The 17343-nt window shown below is 39.2% G+C and overlaps 1 protein-coding gene across 4 annotated transcripts in view; it reads right to left on the reverse strand.

Annotated features, from left to right (window-relative positions):
* Nucleotides 1–17343, reverse strand: part of MAP7 (microtubule associated protein 7) — a 111522-nt gene that overhangs the window by 10938 nt on the left and 83241 nt on the right. For 3 of the 4 annotated variants that reach the window (XM_031053994.2, XM_031053991.2, XM_031053995.2), the window contains 7 exons: nucleotides 14844–14957; nucleotides 11164–11288; nucleotides 8384–8499; nucleotides 7700–7980; nucleotides 3899–4082; nucleotides 1809–2004; nucleotides 128–229 (listed from right to left, as the gene is read on the reverse strand). In XM_031053994.2, coding sequence (XP_030909854.2) covers nucleotides 128–229; nucleotides 1809–2004; nucleotides 3899–4082; nucleotides 7700–7980; nucleotides 8384–8499; nucleotides 11164–11288; nucleotides 14844–14957 — 1118 coding nt within the window. The remainder of the gene's footprint in view (nucleotides 1–127; nucleotides 230–1808; nucleotides 2005–3898; nucleotides 4083–7699; nucleotides 7981–8383; nucleotides 8500–11163; nucleotides 11289–14843; nucleotides 14958–17343) is intronic. The other variant, XM_031053992.2, reaches the window with a different exon arrangement.

Consider the following 17343-nt stretch of genomic DNA (forward strand, 5'->3'; position numbering starts at 1 on the left):
CCTATGCAGATAAGGACTGCAGCTTTTCTAACAGCACATTTCTACCATGAATAACTTTCTACAGCTGAAGTGGAAACAAACTGCTAAGGCAAAACAAATTACAGTTTCTCTGCATGTACTGAGTTACCTTCTTCCTTTCCAAGCGCTCTTGCTCTTCTCTTTGGAAATGCTTTTCACGTTCTAATCGAATCCTCTCTGCCTCTTCCCGTAGGCGAGCTTCCTCTTCTTTCTGAGTTGATGGGGAAAAAAAAAAGTAGTAAGGAATAATTAATTATTTAAGGACAGATTTACACTAATATCTGCTTAACTATGCATTTCTACAACCCTCTGAAAAGACACTTTTGGGGTTTAGAAGTCACCAACAATCTTTTCAGATCAAACTGATTAATTTCCATATTTTGCATAGCATTAAGAGATGCATAACTAAACAATGGACATCATATTTGGTTCTGTGCCTGTTCTAGGGCATGTGCATGAAATCACACCAAACAACAAATCAGGAATAAATTTCTAACCTTCAGCATTAAAAGAGAAGCCAGGAAAGTATTAGAGAGATTCATGTTTTGAGTGGTGGATGTTTTTGAGAGTCAGACAAAAGCAGTGGAATTTTTCTTTTTGACGATCAGAGTCATCATTTAATGACACAAAGGACTAACAGTCACAGAAACATTAGCACAAACTTTTCATTCCTGCTCTTCTGAACTAAATGCAAAACTTGTCTGGAATATACTGCAGAGAGGCCTTTCTCCCTAACAATAACAGTGGTGTATGACGGAACTACTGCAGCAGTTCATTTGTTATGGCTGTAACATGCAGAAAACTTGGCCATACACTATTTCCGAGTGCTAAATCATGGATGTAAGTCAGTTTAGCATTTCAAAGAAGCAGCAGACATCTGAAAAAGTGAACTGCACTTTCTAAGTTATAATCACTAACACAATTCTTTTAATATTTATTTTCAGAAGCATACATTTAATGATATACCATAAGAAAAACATAATGTTTATGAGGCAGACTGAAGTGCTGAATTTTGGGGGGGTGGGAGGAGAAAGCACACACAAAAAATAAAGGCACATGCAAAAAAAGAATCCTATCCAGAATGCTTACCACAGCCTCTCATGATGTTCGTAAACCAACATTACGCCCAGCAAAAATGAGAGCACTCAAATAATTGTATTTTGATTTGTTTACTCTCATGTCTGTTGAGTAGCTGCTCTGATTTCAGGAGAACTGTGTGAGCCTTGATTAAAGTGATCAAAACCTATGCCTTCTCCAACACTCTAAATAGTCATCTTGGAACCCAGACTTTCTATAACTGTGTGGACAAACTGTTCTCTGGTATAAGATCATTAATTAAAACCCCTGATACAACTCTGTTGATTTATTTGTCACAATTTGTCAGGAATAGGAAAGGATTTTTTTGTAAGTAAATAAATTCTACAGGGAAAAAACCCCAAAACAAACAACCCACCATCAAAATAACAAAAAACCAAACCAAAACAAAACCAAACACAACCAAAAAAGCCCAAAACCAACAAAACCGCAAAACACAAACAAAAACCAAAACAACAAAAACCCCAACACCACCAAAGCAAAAACTCAACTCCCTACCATATGTTTTAGTCAAGAAGAAATATCTTTACTCCTTTAATGACTCTATGGAATGAACTCTGCCCCAAAACTATTCACTTTTTGTATAGCGTTTAAATTTTAGATAATCCTCTAATCTAGGTGCTACATAAGAGGTGTTGCCTCATCCACTTTATTGCCAACCAGACTGGCAGGGAAATTCCAGGAGGTAAGCATACTTGTTTCTGAATACGCTCCATCTCTTCTTTCTCCTTGTGTTCTCTCTCTTCCGCCTGCCTGCGCAGCCGTTCTTCCTTTTCCCGTTCCTCCTCTGCATCCCTCCGTTTCTTGTCTGCTTCCTGTCTACGAGCCTCTTCCTCTTCTCGGCGAGCTCTCTCTTCTGCTATCCTCTGTGACAGCTCCTCCTTCTTTTGCCTGCAATTGTGAAACAAGTGTAAGAAAATTTAGTAGAAAAAGGAGGGGAAAACCCCCAAACCACCAGATTCCTGACCCAAGACACTAGTACTGCAGAACACTGTATATAGGTTGCAGTTCGGTCTCATTCACAAGTTGTCTGCTTTGCTTCCAGAAGGGACCAAAGCTGAACCTCTATGGAACATAAAAAACTTTTCAAGGCAATACCAGTATTTCAGCACATGCTTCTACTAATCTGTGACTCATCTGCTCTCTGAATCAGAAACAGTGTCAACAACTTTAATGCATCTCGCAAAGCACTTCATCATATTTTGAAATAGTATACATTTTTGGCACCCATCTTATCTTGCAGCAATTTTTAAATTTTAAAAAGTTTTTTTAAAAAAGTATCTGATTCTTCTGATTTTTGAATACTGCCTCTTAACCTCACTTAATGCTCACTCATCCTTGTGTTATGGGACTCAATAACTTTCCCCCTTCACCTTTGATGCTACCCGAATTATTTATGACTTTGTATCCTATCATATCCTCAGAAGTAGAGCACAGATGAGTCTTGCCAGCTGAAGGATCCTCACTTGTTTAGCAGACTTTCATATAGGAGCTGTTCTATACTTGCGATCTTCCTTAATGTCTGTTGGCACTTATTTTCCTAGTTTTATTAATTTTACTATCTCAAAAAACATAAACTTCAATGTTCAAGAGGCAGATTCATCTTAGATAGTTCAGAATGACATTTTCATCTTGTTCTCCTTTTCTACTAATTTGTAGGTATCTCATCTGTAACAGTTCATTTATTCTGTTGATCATGACTCACTTGATACTTCCATATACTCAACTTCAAACAAGATCACTTCCCTCAGAAACAATAAGCCCAGCGACCACCACCACCTGAGTTAAGCTGGAATTATTTAGACATACACATTCCTTTATGCATAACAGTATTGCAATCCAGCTTCTGTTTTGTATCTCAGCAATGTAAGATACGTCTGAAACTCTGCATAACTGCTTTATCTCATTAAAGACGAGCAATATCTCATTGGCCACAAATTCCTTCAGGTTCATTTATGGAGGCACTGCAAAGAGACCAAAAACTCCTTTCCCTGTGAAAGCTGATTATTCTTTACCTTTGGTTTTCCATCTTTCAGTCTTAGTATTTACTCACCATATTACTCTAATGCAGCTTGCTTTCTTTAAAAGCCTTTTTGAGAAGGACCATATTGTGAGTCTTTTGGAAAGCCAGGCTATTAAAACTGGCTCTGCCTTGTTCCTATGTTCAGCAATGTTGTTAAAGAATACAATCAAATTCCAAGATGCATGGCATCCCTCTAAAAAGGCACTCAACTTGTGTCACAGCCACATCCATAAGTATACAGATGAGCTACTCGTTTCCTAGTAGAAAATGAGACACAACATCTATTACCCTCCAAAACTGTTAGGGGGGTGTCTTGGTTTTAAATGAAAAAAAAAGATGTTTAAAGAGGCAGCTGTTGGACACCAAAACACCCCCCATGGTGGAGACCTTACAATTCAAATTAAGAGACGTGCCAATCACAAAACTGGAAACAGCTGTGCAGAGTACTCCAGCTGTAATAGGCAAGTATAGTTTTGCTAATCTCCGAGGAAACAATGAATCACTACAGCAAGGATCTGCTTTCTCCTCCTGTCCTATTTTAAAGCACTATTTGGGATAAGTTTTAACCTTACAGATCTGCTTAGCTATATATATTGCATCTATAAAAAATCCCAACAGGAAAATTCATTTCCAGGGAGGAACTCATGCCTCCTGAGCTTCAATACTGTGCTTCATATATCACAGAATAACAACAGAATATACACAAGAAGCTGCTAGGAGGCTGCTAAAAACAGATCTTCTCCACTGCAGGTCTATAATCACCTTTCAAGCTCTTCTCTCTCTCTCCTCTCTTGTTCCTCCCGTTCCCGCTGCTCACGGGCAAGGCGCCTCTTCTCAGCCAGCAGCCTTGTTGCTTCTTCAGGGTCAGTTGTACCTGCAGAGGTCTTTGTGAGGGCTGGGGGTGGAGAAAGAGCTGGTGGAGCAGGAGGAAGGGATGGGCTGGCTGCTAAAACAGATGGGAAGGAAAACTAGTTTGTACAGACACAATAAACAAGATAATACCCTCTTGAAAGGAACAGAAAATAGGTTCAAATACTTTGTAAGGTATTTCCAAGCTTATGTGGTTTTAGAAATAACTCAGAGGTGGAAGACATTTCCAGGTGCTAGGGATTTATATTCCTCAAGGGAAGTTTGGTTTTACAGGATATGAAAAAGATGCTGCCGTTGAAAGGTTAAGCCAACTTTTCAGTCAGAAGAATAATGTTGATGGATGCTCATCAGGAGTTATTCTGACTCAGCAAGTCCCTACCATCACATGTCTTAGGTTTGCCCAAAACTGTTTACAAAGCAGAAATGAAACATTGTGGTATTATATTTTCTTCTGTTTGGTAGTCTATATCTGAAGAGCACAGACAGACTTTTTGGCGGTAGGCCAGTTGCTTTTGGAGATTTGGTGATCTCAAGTATCAGATGTCTGAAGTGATCTGCAATAAGGGTAGGACACAAGATATCATCAATTCTGCAATTTCCAACCTGAGGTAACTTGTGGGACCAGAACACAGCTTCTCAACAAGCTTTGTCACTATTGGTGAACTATGGCTTATGTTCAGATCTGAATAGTGCTTCAGATAAATTGTGTCCAGGAGTAGCTGGTTAGAGAAGGTGTTACAGGCTTTTCAAGTAAAACACTAGTTCATGTTTCTGGAAGTTTGCTGGCATTCCCTAGCACAGCTAGAGCATGCCTCAGCTGCACTTTTTCTCTAGAGGCCAAGGACCATCACCAACCCACAAGCTACCTGAAGGAAGCATTGCCAGGGTAATCACATCTGGTAACAGACAAACATGGATATGGAAGACTGAACTACCAATGGAATCAGATTCCAGGCCTTCCCTTCCAGGGAAGATACATGCAGAATAAGCCATCAGGAACAGCCAGGAGATTATTTAAATCTCCATTTCTAATCAGCATTTGGCATGTTACAGAGTTTTCCTCACCTCACTAAACTTCCAAGAGGGGTTTCCTTCCCAGTTTCCCGCTACGCCTTGTCATGTATACAAACACAAATTCAACTGCTTTCTCTGTGCTGAATGCTCACACCTGCTGACCTCTCTCCTCTCCTGCCAACTAAAAACTATGCAAGTCTTTCTATAACTGCTCCAGGGCTTTCGCCTTGAATCCAAATGATACATGTACACCAGTAATCTCAAGAGTTAGAGCTGTTCTCTAGCCCTGAGGTGAGCTGGCACAGTTTAGCCTCAGCCAGAGCACTACTCTCTCACATGACCAAAACAGGTATTCAGTCCATCCCTAGGGAACAGTTCAGGCCTGGGCTAACCTCCAAGATGTAGCTAGGAACTCCGAAAATTCTGGCATGGTCAAACATTAAAAGGTAGGTAATTTGATCACTTTAAAACCTGGGACCCCTTTAAAGCTATGCTATTAGAAGCCCTGGGGACAGAAGGTAAGAAAATGTGGGGCTTTAATTACAGCCTCAATCAGAAGCATACCAGACAGCCTTTGTAATAGTTAAATAGTATAAATGACAGAGTTCCTACAACTAGGTCCTTTGTAATTTGCTAACATGGACCAAGGTAGGGCTGTCTCTCCTGAAGGGAGCACAGCTTTGTGCTGCTTAGGGCTCACTTATTGCCTCAGGTGCTGAAGCTGGCAGCATAACAAATAGCCCGTTTAATACACCTCTGCCCTGCTTTCAGAAAGATGACAACAGCTTGCACAGGCACACCCAAAACACCTTTAAAACTTCATTGTCATTAGTAAAATCATGTGATATTTGCCTGCAAAAGTTTTAATAGCTCCATCAGTGATCAACGCCTGCTGACCTCCCGGCTTCTGTGACTATACAGCTAGCAGGCAGCCGAGCTAGGCAGGCTGAAGACCAGTGCAGGCAATTGGCAGAAATCACCTATGTTCACCTGCAGCACAGATCAAGGAGTATCAGCAGTGTCTGTCCAGCTCCAGATGCTGTACTTGCCCCTCTCTAGATTCTTACCTTCAACCAGTGGCTATGTTTTGGCAGCTTGGGCCTCCATCTGCAGTACAAAGCCTGTCCCCTCTAACCTCACATGTAAAAGGCTTCAATCTTTGGTCTCAAGCATCACTTCCTCCAGCTTTGACAAAAGACACCCAATTTGAACTGCTGCTCACCATTTTTTACTATAGTATCCTTGTGTTTTGACCCTCTCCACTACCTGTTTATTTTTGTTTGGGGTTGGTTTTTTTTATGTGAATGCAAACTACTTCACTTTGATTACCTTTATCACACATAACCTATCTCCATACTAAGTGATCTTGTCAGAAGCTCAAATATTCACTGACTGCAAAAAAGAGCTAAACTGCCAAATGAGTATGACTGTGCTTTTCTGGTCTGCACTTCGTAGTTCCCTGGGGACCTACGACTTGTAAACATTTACAAACTTATCTCAGTGGTATCCCTGAAATCCTTTTCAAAAAGGAGCTTTCTCCTTAGAAAAAAAACAGGCCAAAAGTTATCAGCAGAATAGTGAAACCCCATGCTGATATGGCAATTATATCTTCTTTACATGTCATGCCCACGACTAACAGATGCATAAATTTATTATTGTAAATCTCTTAGCTTTGTGTGGGATTGCACCTTACATGGTAGAACTTGGGTATCAGACTGGAACTACTGTGACAGAACTTGTTAGAACAAAAAAAAATACAATTGCATCAGGTCTTCTTGCAGAAGAACAACCCCCAACTACGAATCATGCAGTTAAATGCAGAACTATTAATGCTTGAAACTGTTTTCTTAAGGACAATCACAGGGGAATCTACAAATTTTAAATTCAGAATCTTAAGTAACCCATCCTGGGCATTCCAGTGGTCACAATAGTCATTCTATCCCATCTGCAAGACAGCCGGTTTATGTTGTATTTACAGTGGGTTAAGATGTGTGCTAGAACAAACGTACACTTTTAGTTTTCATATTTACCTTTTGCCCTGTGTACACTTTAGAACTGTTATTTTATTTTATTTTATGTGTACATCCTTTTCTGCCTTGCTGCTTTCCAGGGTTGGTGTGGGGTTCTTTTGTTTGTCTGTTCTTTAATAATTCGCTTTCCCTGAAAAATTCTGCTTGTTCTTCTCTACTCTTCCTCTTGGTACTCCACCTCTGCATTCCACTTTATTCTGCTAATCTGTGCCATGGTGCGGTACTTTTGAATTATCACAGGTAAGCTAGTGGTGTTATCAGTACAATTGTACTGTGTCTAGCACAGGTAGACATTTTCACTGCTCACACTATGTTATGTAATGGCTTCCTGTCTTCAGATCACTATTATTCTACTTCAATGGTTTGAAAAGAAGTAGTGTCATGATGTGAGGGACAAAATCCCAGTCCAAAAGGACAGAGAAGAGGGCTGAGAAGTCACACTGTGCATGTTGTTTCAACTTTTACAAACAGGAGAGCTGCAACCTGTTTACAGATTTTGCAATGAACATACATCTGCAGGAATACTCTGAAGAATTTAGATTAATTTTTTCATAGAAAAGTACTGAAAGCTACATCGTTTCAGAGAGAGGAGGGGAAGAACATAATAGACTCTAGATATTCCTTAACCTAAGGGAGGGTCTGTTCTTACCTTGAGGGAGCTCTGCCTGGACAGCAAGTTCTTCTTGACTTGCAGCTTCTCCAGTACCTGCTGAAGCTCCTTTACTCTCTTCTGTCCTCTCCTCATTGCCTTTTTCAGCCTCCTTTTCTGATCTTTTTTTCTCACTCTCTGGCTTGACCTCTTTTTTGGCTGGCCGGATGTTGCCAGGAGAAGGAGGACGTGCCTGAGCAGAGGAAACTTTGGAAGAACCAGGTGGGGAATTTATCTGCTTGGGTGTGCCAGGCAAAAAAGGCAAAGACTTTGATGCATGCCTGTGTAACCAAAGAGCGATAATCACTATCATGCATGCTCTGCTGGACACCACCTACACATCCCTTCTACAACTACAATGGCTAAAAATAGAACAGCATCTCTATTTCTTTGATATCAAGCAGGACTCCTGGAGAATCTCACTACTTTAATGCAAAATGCTTCTCTTCGCAACTCTCCATATGTGTGAGCACCAAGCCCAGCCAAAAGGGAAGAAACCAGTATCTTCCTTCTCCTTCCCTTTCCTCAGAGTAGTAATATTTTTCTAAAAGCAGAACGCTTTCCTTTGTTGCAGAGAGAAAACATCTACATCACCAAATAAGTTTGTACTATTTCACATTTAATTAATAGAATGATCAAAGCTGCCTATAGCTCAACCTCCAGCTAAGTGTGTACTTGGCTTACCAAACTGGAGAGGGAGCTGGTGATCTAGCTTTGAGGTTGGAAGAAAAATGACCTCCTTTAAAGCTGGCTGAGAAGCTGGATGACAAATGGTCTCTCTCTTTTTCTTTTTTGTCAGTCTATAGTTCAGCAAACAAAAAGACAAAAGTCAAGCCAGAGTTCACATGGCTAAAGAAAGCAAAGCAAGCTCAGTTAAGGATGAGGGGATGGGGGGATGAGAAAAAGCAGTGCTGAGTCAGTAGTTTCTACAGCCTGTTTAACAAGTTCATTAATACAGACCCTGTAATCAGTCACCATCTTTAACAGTAAATATGCATTTGACAAAAAGTATCCTTCTTAATCATGTTCTCTACTGTCCTAAGGCATAATAGCTAATTTGCAGAGGCTTATTTTCTAACAGGCAAAAATTAGCTTTTAAGGTTTGATCTTTGCTGATTGACACAGAGTATCTTCTACTACTTCCCATAATCCCAGAATTTCACTTGAAGAAAGAGAAAAACACTCCCCCCACACACACACAGACTCACACTTAGTCACAGCTCATATATAGCACAAGGTTTTTGCTTTCATACTCCTATGTGAACACTACAGACTCAAAGCTCTCAAACACAGAATCATAGAATAGTTAGATGGTACAACATTTATCCTGTTCTTTCTCTTCTTGGATGATTTCACACCACATACTTTTCTTTCCATTGATTCTTATAGATGGTAGCAATTTCCTCATTTTCCTTATTTCCCATCTTAGGATTTTTATATATATATATTTCTGGTTTGTATTAATAGAACTATTGGTTTAAAGTAATGTATCAGAATTTAGGCATCTATATACTTCATCTATTCTAACTATAGATGAAAAACTGGAGGTTTTTGGAATAATGAGCTCAGACTCCAGGAGCCTGAAAAGTGGGAATACTGGAGAGGTCACTGAGCTGTGAGTCAGCCAATATGATGCAGAGGGGCTGCTGGTCACCATCTTGGCTGGGCCTTAAGCACAACCCCTGCAGCATATGCACCAGACTGCTTTAGAGCCTCACTAGCTGAGAGCTCTGCCATATTAATCTCCTGAACTGAAAACCAGGTTATCAACTGAAAAAGAAGGACTGAAAAAAACTTCACAAGTGCATGCATGCTTGGTTTATATTCCTCAATCCAAGAGGGTTCTTTTTACCATCATGTTTACAATTAAAGTTGCCAAAACCACAATTTAGCATTAGCAATAGATGGTCTCAATCCTAAATTCATTACTCAAGCTAGCTCTTTGGCAGTACAATTTACCAGATATCTACTGATTAATATGATAATCATTTGAGTTATCAAACATACATAACCAGAACAAATGCATTAAAATGAACAAGAATTTCAGCTCACTAGCAATAACTCTCTATACTGGATCTACTTTGTTAGTCTCAAAAACAGAGCATCAGAATTTTATTGTTAAGATCAGTAAAGTAAAAAACTGAATTTCTACAAAAGTTTATAGAAGAAGATTCTCCATACCATACAGGCTACTGAAAACAGCAGTTAATTCAGTCCCTCTGTATTAACATTTTTATAATGCATCCTCCACCAAAATGTATTAACCTTTCTTCTTCAAAAACAAACAAAAAAACCCCACAAAACAAAGCAAAAAACCCTCACCAGACAACACAAAACTCCCCAAAACTCAAACCACTTGCAAAGAGAAAGAGCCAAGAGGTGTTAAACTGATAGCTGTGGAGATTGCAATGCACTATACGTGTTGCGTGTATGCTATGAGATTTCTCTATGGATACATCCCGATGTTATGCCTTAACTTAAAACTTCAGTAAAATACAATCTGCCTGGAAGATCAAGTACTGGCTATGATTCATGTGACTTTCATTAACATTGCTTTCATCAAGGATGTCAATAGTAAAACTGCCTTTTTACATTTTGCCCACCAGGCCCAACAAAAGCACAAACACTTGTACCATTTGCAGAGATGACTTTACTCTTCTCACACTCTAAACAAACTTAGGCCATAGGGCACAAGGGAAAACGTAACTGCTCAGGTTCAGCAAATGAACTGGAGAGGACTGCATCTTGGTGGCTTGGAGCACAGTTAACATGTATTCGGTCTGCCTGTATCACACTGTTCTGACTTTCCCTGCAAGCACAGATCATTCATAGTACTGCTACCAAATCGTTCAGAATGAACAGGTGATCTGTAGGAAGCCTTGCTTACAAACCAACCTCTTCCTTCTCAATGAGGAAAACTTTACTAGCCTAGTCACCTAAGAAAGTAAAGCTAAAATGATAGCACTGTATGTGCTTATGTATGCCAGTGCATGCCTTTCCCCCTCTTTATCCCAGAGGCTCAGCTGAATTTGCTATCAGAAGATAGGAAATTCTATGGGCTTTGTGAAAACAGGTTGCTGGGAAAAACAAGTGGCACTAAGGGAAATGCTGCAACACCAGCTCAGGCCTCAAAAGGCAGCAAAAAATCCACTTGAGAAAAAGGAACACACACTGTGACTGTCTCTGTGCCTTATGAGAAGCTAAGGCATCCACTCTGTAAACATGAACGTTTGGAAAACACGGGTGGTTTCCTACATGGATTCTTTTGCGCACAATCAGGCCACATCACCACATAATGTACTATATTTCACTTATAAATCCAGCCAACAAATTGGAGGGGGTGGGGACAGCACAGAGGGGAGGATCAGACGTCATCAAGTATCTTTGCAACTGTTCCTGTCCTAACAAGCAATGCAATCAGTGAGTGATGGCATGAGACACTCACATACATCTGGCATGCTTACCCCTGCAAGATGCGTTGTTCTCCTACGTCCAACAGCATCAGTAGAGGCATAAAGTTTTGTTCGGTCTCCTGGATTCCTACAGTTCATGGCCTTGTAGGACAGAGGACTGATGGGGCTGCAAGATGCTGAACGGGGACAAATGGGGATAACTACGGTGTTGGTTGGTTTTGTTATTTATTAGTTTTAATTACAGAGCAGCATTGGAGAATTGACAGAGGAAAGCCAGCAGGAACAGAAATAACCGAGAAAGACAGAAAAGAAAGAAAGTATTAATACATAGAGGAATGACTAATTTTCAAGTCAGAACCATCATTTGATACACTAGCTTGGCCACACGTACAGTAATGATACCATTTCAATAGACACTCATGTACTTTTCAATTTGGAAACTAAATATTTCGAATACATCAAGAAGTATGCCACATAGTAGTAGCAAATAATGATGGTTTTCTGTTAGTTTTATACAACTGGTGAAAAAGCAGTGGACACAATGACTGGTCTGACTGGCTTAGTATATACATTGACATGAATTTCAATTGCAGTCGGAACAGAAAACTATCAAACTAAAATCACAATGCCTATTAATTGATCTTGGAAGTGGAGAAAAATAAAAGGAGACACACACAAACATCAAAACACAGTAACAATACAAAACAGCTTCACTGAGGAAATCAATGAAACTGCTGTCTACAATTTTTAGCAAGTGATGTGTTTTCTTTTTGAAGGCTTCTATTTGAAACCCACCCATTTAAGAACTTTTAATATTCCTTGATAACCCAGAATAACAGTTGACTCAAACACATTATTCAAAGCAAACTATTTTACACATTACAAAAAGCAGGCTAACAACAACAAATCAACTTATAAATTAATATTTGAGTAACCAGGGCAGCAGTTTTCATTGGTTTGCACAAGGACAAAAGACTATTACCGAAAGATCTCCTGCCAATGACAGATCATCAGATATACAGTGTTCTGATTATACATTCAAAGAGAATTGTAACAGTGCAAAATGTATCATGAGGAACTTTTTGCAGCAAAGTAGTCTTGGGCTTTCTCTTGATTTAACTGAAGGAGGAGACTAGGGAAAACTATGTTGTTACTGCTGAGATTTATTTGCCTGCTCCTGTTTGTCCTTCCTGGTCATTTAATACAGTCTTAGCATTACTATTATTCAGCGTGTTACTGGAAGGAAAAGCAGAGCATCTGTATGGTATCTTCCCTATCCCCCTTTATATAAAAAAAAAAAATCCAAAAAAAAAAAAAACCCCAACCAAACAAAAAAACCCCAAAACAAAACCAACCAACCAAAAACAAAACAAACAAAACCAACCAACCAAAACAAAACAAACAAACAAACAAAAACAAACCAAAACAAAACAAAAAAAAAACCAAAGCAAGAGAATTACATCCTCAGTTTTCTTGGTAAGCACTCCCAAAATTTCTTGCCTGTAGATCCCCCTCTGAGCACACTTGAAAGAATGCAGTTCCACATCCAGTTAATTCTTCTAGTTTTACAACAGTACAGCTGCTGGTACAGGAGGAGCTCATAGATCTAACAGTACTAACACTGCAAATTCTCCTGTACCAAGAGATTAACATCATGAATAAAAAGTGTCTCATGTAAGTGTAACAGCAACAGCAGTCATACTTGCCTTATCATTTATAGGAATTTCTGTTTAATGAGATATTATAAAATGACTGACTTGAAAGAATAAATAAAAATCAAGAAACAAGAAATGAGGGGCTTTTGTTTGTGGGGACTTTTTTTTTTTGGTTGAGTGTATCTAAACCAGATAGGAGGCAGTGGCACAACGTATGTTTTAAAACACCCTATAATTTATGTGGTTCCTACATTCTGTGAATCAATTCTCTTGCTGCACCCTGATAATCTGAAGTTACCACCAAGGATGATATCATAAGTATTAAAAGACAAGCAGATGATTTTCATTTGTGATGTTGCCAAACAACGCTTCAGGAAGCACTCCCAGGGAATACTGTACCAAAAGGATTACATCTGCTCAGAGGAGCTTGTGGAGAGTTATTTAAAAAACACCTTGGTTTCGGAGGGTTATTTGAAGAAAAAGAGTCAGACATATTCTTATGTTGGACCTCCCTAACAGCTCACTTAAAATGTAAGGACGTGAATCCATATTTAATTTGATTTTGGTTTTTTTTTGCATCATAATTTATCTTTATAGCCAAAGGGCAGAGTAATTTTCTAGGGAATAATGACAGGCTGGGATGAGTTGAGTGCTTAGAGCACAGCTGTGAGCCATTACCACCACCTGATCATTAATCTCCAGGAAGCATCCTGCATGAAGGGACTGCAGTTATTGCTCCTAGAGAATAATACCTGGAAAACAACGAGCAGATGGATTATTCTTCCGGGTGGTACAGTTCCAGTAAGCATAGGGAAGGCATTTCAGGGAATTACCTCATACTGATAACTGACAAGTGAGTCATTCCTGCAATATTTGCAATATGCTACTCAGTTTAGAGCTTATGGCACAGAACCAACAATAGCAGTCAGAAAAGAAAATCTTCATGCTTGCTTCAGTAAAGTAACCACTTATGAAACTAAGGCAATGCTTTCCCTAAAAAAAAGAAAAAAGAGCTGAATTTCCAATATCCTGCTTGGTAAATGACATTAGCTTTTCATTTTACCAGCTGTTCTTTGTGAAGAGTTAAAAGGAATTCTGTACTTGTCTATTCCACTGCTTGCAGAATATCCTCTATGTTTTTGCTTCTACAACACCACCCCTGTGGAAATGTATTGCAGTCTCATTACTTATAAGAGCTCTTAAGTGAAAGCGCCTTTAAAAGTAATCTTACCAGATCTCTATTCCTTCTTATGTTCTGTGTCCTTTAATTAGAATAAAAATCCTGTCCTATCAGACAAGAGAGACCTGCCTAGACTTAAGCATTCTCCATGTGCAGTGATATGCTATTGTAATCATCAAGTCCCCAGTGTATGGTCATAAAACATACCACGATAAAAGAAAAGGCAGCTGTCACCTGCCTAAAATACATGATAAACAAGTATGCCCTGGTTGTCTTTGGAATACCATTTTCCCTGGACTTTAAGTTACCACCTAGAAATATTTTTACATTTCTGCATGTTAATTTTCACCTCAGTAAGTATATCAAGAGACCTGTTCTGGGGCTGGCAGAGAACTTTATAATTATTTTAACCTCACTAAATCTGCACATTTAAATTCACATGGATTAAATCCATGGCAACCAGGGCCTATCTTTCTAGAAGTCTAACTTGCTCCATGTGGTACGTGCCCTTATAGAGAATGAAACCATCCTTTGCAGGAAGCAGCTCACAGCCTTAGCAGTGGATGTAGTGAATGAGCTCTTCAGAATATTGTGCGCATTTCCTTAGATAGCCATGGAGAGTGTGACACTGCTGCCCTGTGTGTGTTGTATTCGTTTATTGCATTGATGAAGAGACAACAGAAATTAAGAAAGAGATGGTTGGAGACAGAGAAAGAGGCATAACAAACAACTGTACAAGCAAGCTGTCATGCTGTCATGCAATGTAATCATGGACATGCAAGCTCATTTTGGGATGCTACCGTATGCTCATAATTAGATCAATAACTACAACCTCCCACAGGTAATGTGGAAAAATAAATGTCTGTGACATGAAGCCTCTGTTCCTGTGGGTTTACCTGCATCTCCAGACAGTGCAGCGGTGCTTTTACTTCGGGCCAGGAACGAGTGAGTGGGCGTCAGGAGCCTGTTAACAATGTTGCTCTCCCAGGGACTGAGCTGTAGGCGGCGAGCTGAACATGCACCATACAAGCAACATGTTAGATCAAACACTTCAGACAAATACATGCTGTAGAAGTATTAGTATTAGCTCATCACTGCTGCATACCATGAAAACCTTGAACCTGTCCTGCGAGATCAAAAGCATACAATTATTCAGTACTTTGCATTTTATTCTTACCCTCTTTGAGTAACAGAATTCTTATAGAAACATATATATGAACATTTAGTTTGTGTTACTGCCTGTACCATTATGGCAAATTGTTATCAAATTAATACTGATGTATTGCACACATGATATTCCCTATCAGGGATTATGGGACAACTTCTGTACTAGGAGAACAGTTGTCACTCCTACATATAGAATTTGACAGAGATGTTTAAGTTCCAAACTCTTCCTACACCTAAAGAGTTACAAAAAGGACCAATCACTAAAACACCTTCCAAAGTCTGCCAGCTGAGCTAGAAAAAAGAAGGATGCTTAATACAATACAGGGAATTGTGTCAAAGAAAGGTTTTATCAAAACAACACAAAAGGATACAATGCATCTCAACTGCAAGTATCAAGCTCAGCAGCTACCCTTCTCAGTAATACACTAAGTTACAGAATAGAGTAAGTACATTCCATCATTAATTCTCTGACAAAAAAAGCCCCCAAAACCTGCTAATGTTAATGTTCAATTTAGAACAGTAGCAAAAGTCAACTTTTTGCATTGTCAGTCTGTTTTGAAAACACACTACATATTGACCAGGCTGCAATCACTCCTTTGACTTGCTTTTCCCCAATATTGCTTAATGCAAATTTAGCTTGTCAATATATTGCATTTACATTTTAAATTTCTTTACTTTAAAAAAAAATACTATTGAAACATGGATCATGGTGAAGTAGCAACCAAAAGAGCCCTATAAGTTATTTTTTATATTGAAGCAGGTGTTTCTTTGATGCAACAAATAGTATGATAATGAACATCACAAAAAAAAATCACCATCCAACTAGTTCCCATACTAGTTCATTATAATAAGTCTACATCATAGTAATAACCTTAATGTTGCAAGGGAAATCAGGTGCTCTTATGTCTCAGCATTCATTGGCCTTAGCTTGGTGTTTACAGCAACAAAACAAACTGCAGCTTGAATGAGGCTCAGCCTCTTAACACATTAGTTGTGGCTGGCTATAATAAACTTGAGATAAATTTGCATTTTTAAAGGTAGAGATCCATCACTTTTAATAGCCATAAACTCTGAATCTGTCTTTAATCTACTCCATGCTGAGACCCCATGAAAAGAGGGGCTGATCTCAATCTCATCCTATGAAAATCTAATTGCCTAATCTGCCCTCAGTGCTGTTTTTCACTTCTCAAATTGCTCCCCTAAATTCTGCTAACTCAATAAGGGGCATTACTATAGAAATACAGGACTCTCAAACACAGCAGGCTCTCTGGATAAGTGTCCTTACAAAGTGTACTGCTGCCAGAGCTCTTTGTGATTAATAGTTCCATTCTGCATTGGTACAGATTCTACAGACACACAAAATAGCCTACAGAGACCTCTATTACAGCTCACACATTATCATAAAGCTTGTAATTTAATAATGAAGGGGGGGGGGGGAAATCACAGAACTACCCTTAATCACAGAACTACCCTTAAACTGATGAAATAACAGCAAAATCTTTGCCTCCTTTCTTCTCCAGGCACCATGCTCAGTACGATCACTGTTTAAAACTACTGTTAAATAACAATGGATTCTTTTTTGTGGTCTCAGGCTTTACTAGGTGAGGCTCACAAGCATGAGTATGGAGAAACTCTTAGACTGTAGTTTAACACAAAGATCACACAACTTCAGAAAGCAATCCCTGAAATTTTAGGCCAATAAATCAGTGCCATGTACATGATCAATTTTGTGGAGTTCATCTGTACAGCTGCAAGTTATTGGTAAGTAAATGTCACAATGCAATAAGGCCCTGTGGGTCAGCACAGACCCTATATGGGGCCCCAGAGATTAAGCAGTTTCACGAGGACACAGCTTTGATGAGTTAGAACACTGAATTGTCACGTCTCACCTATCCCATTTGTTAGTGAAGTGAGTATGGTTTAAATCTTTTGTCTTTGTCCCTAACACAGAGGAGCTTATACCCACATACTGGAAGCAATGGTATGCCCACAGCATCCAACTATCAGCACTGAGACAGTTTTGGGAGTGAGATACCTGATATGCACCAAACAGTGAGCTAAGAGAGACCAACAAAAACTCTCTTCTCCATATAAGCAATGGGCATGATTCAGAGGTGTCAAAATACTTTTAGCCATCTCCCTAGATGTCCCAAATTGGTTTAGATCAGAGTTCATTTAAATAAACCTCAGCTTTATGAATCAAGGCCATCACATACTGACTACTTCAGA

This window comes from Melopsittacus undulatus, chromosome 3, assembly GCF_012275295.1.
Source record: "Melopsittacus undulatus isolate bMelUnd1 chromosome 3, bMelUnd1.mat.Z, whole genome shotgun sequence".
Lineage (NCBI taxonomy): Eukaryota > Metazoa > Chordata > Aves > Psittaciformes > Psittaculidae > Melopsittacus > Melopsittacus undulatus.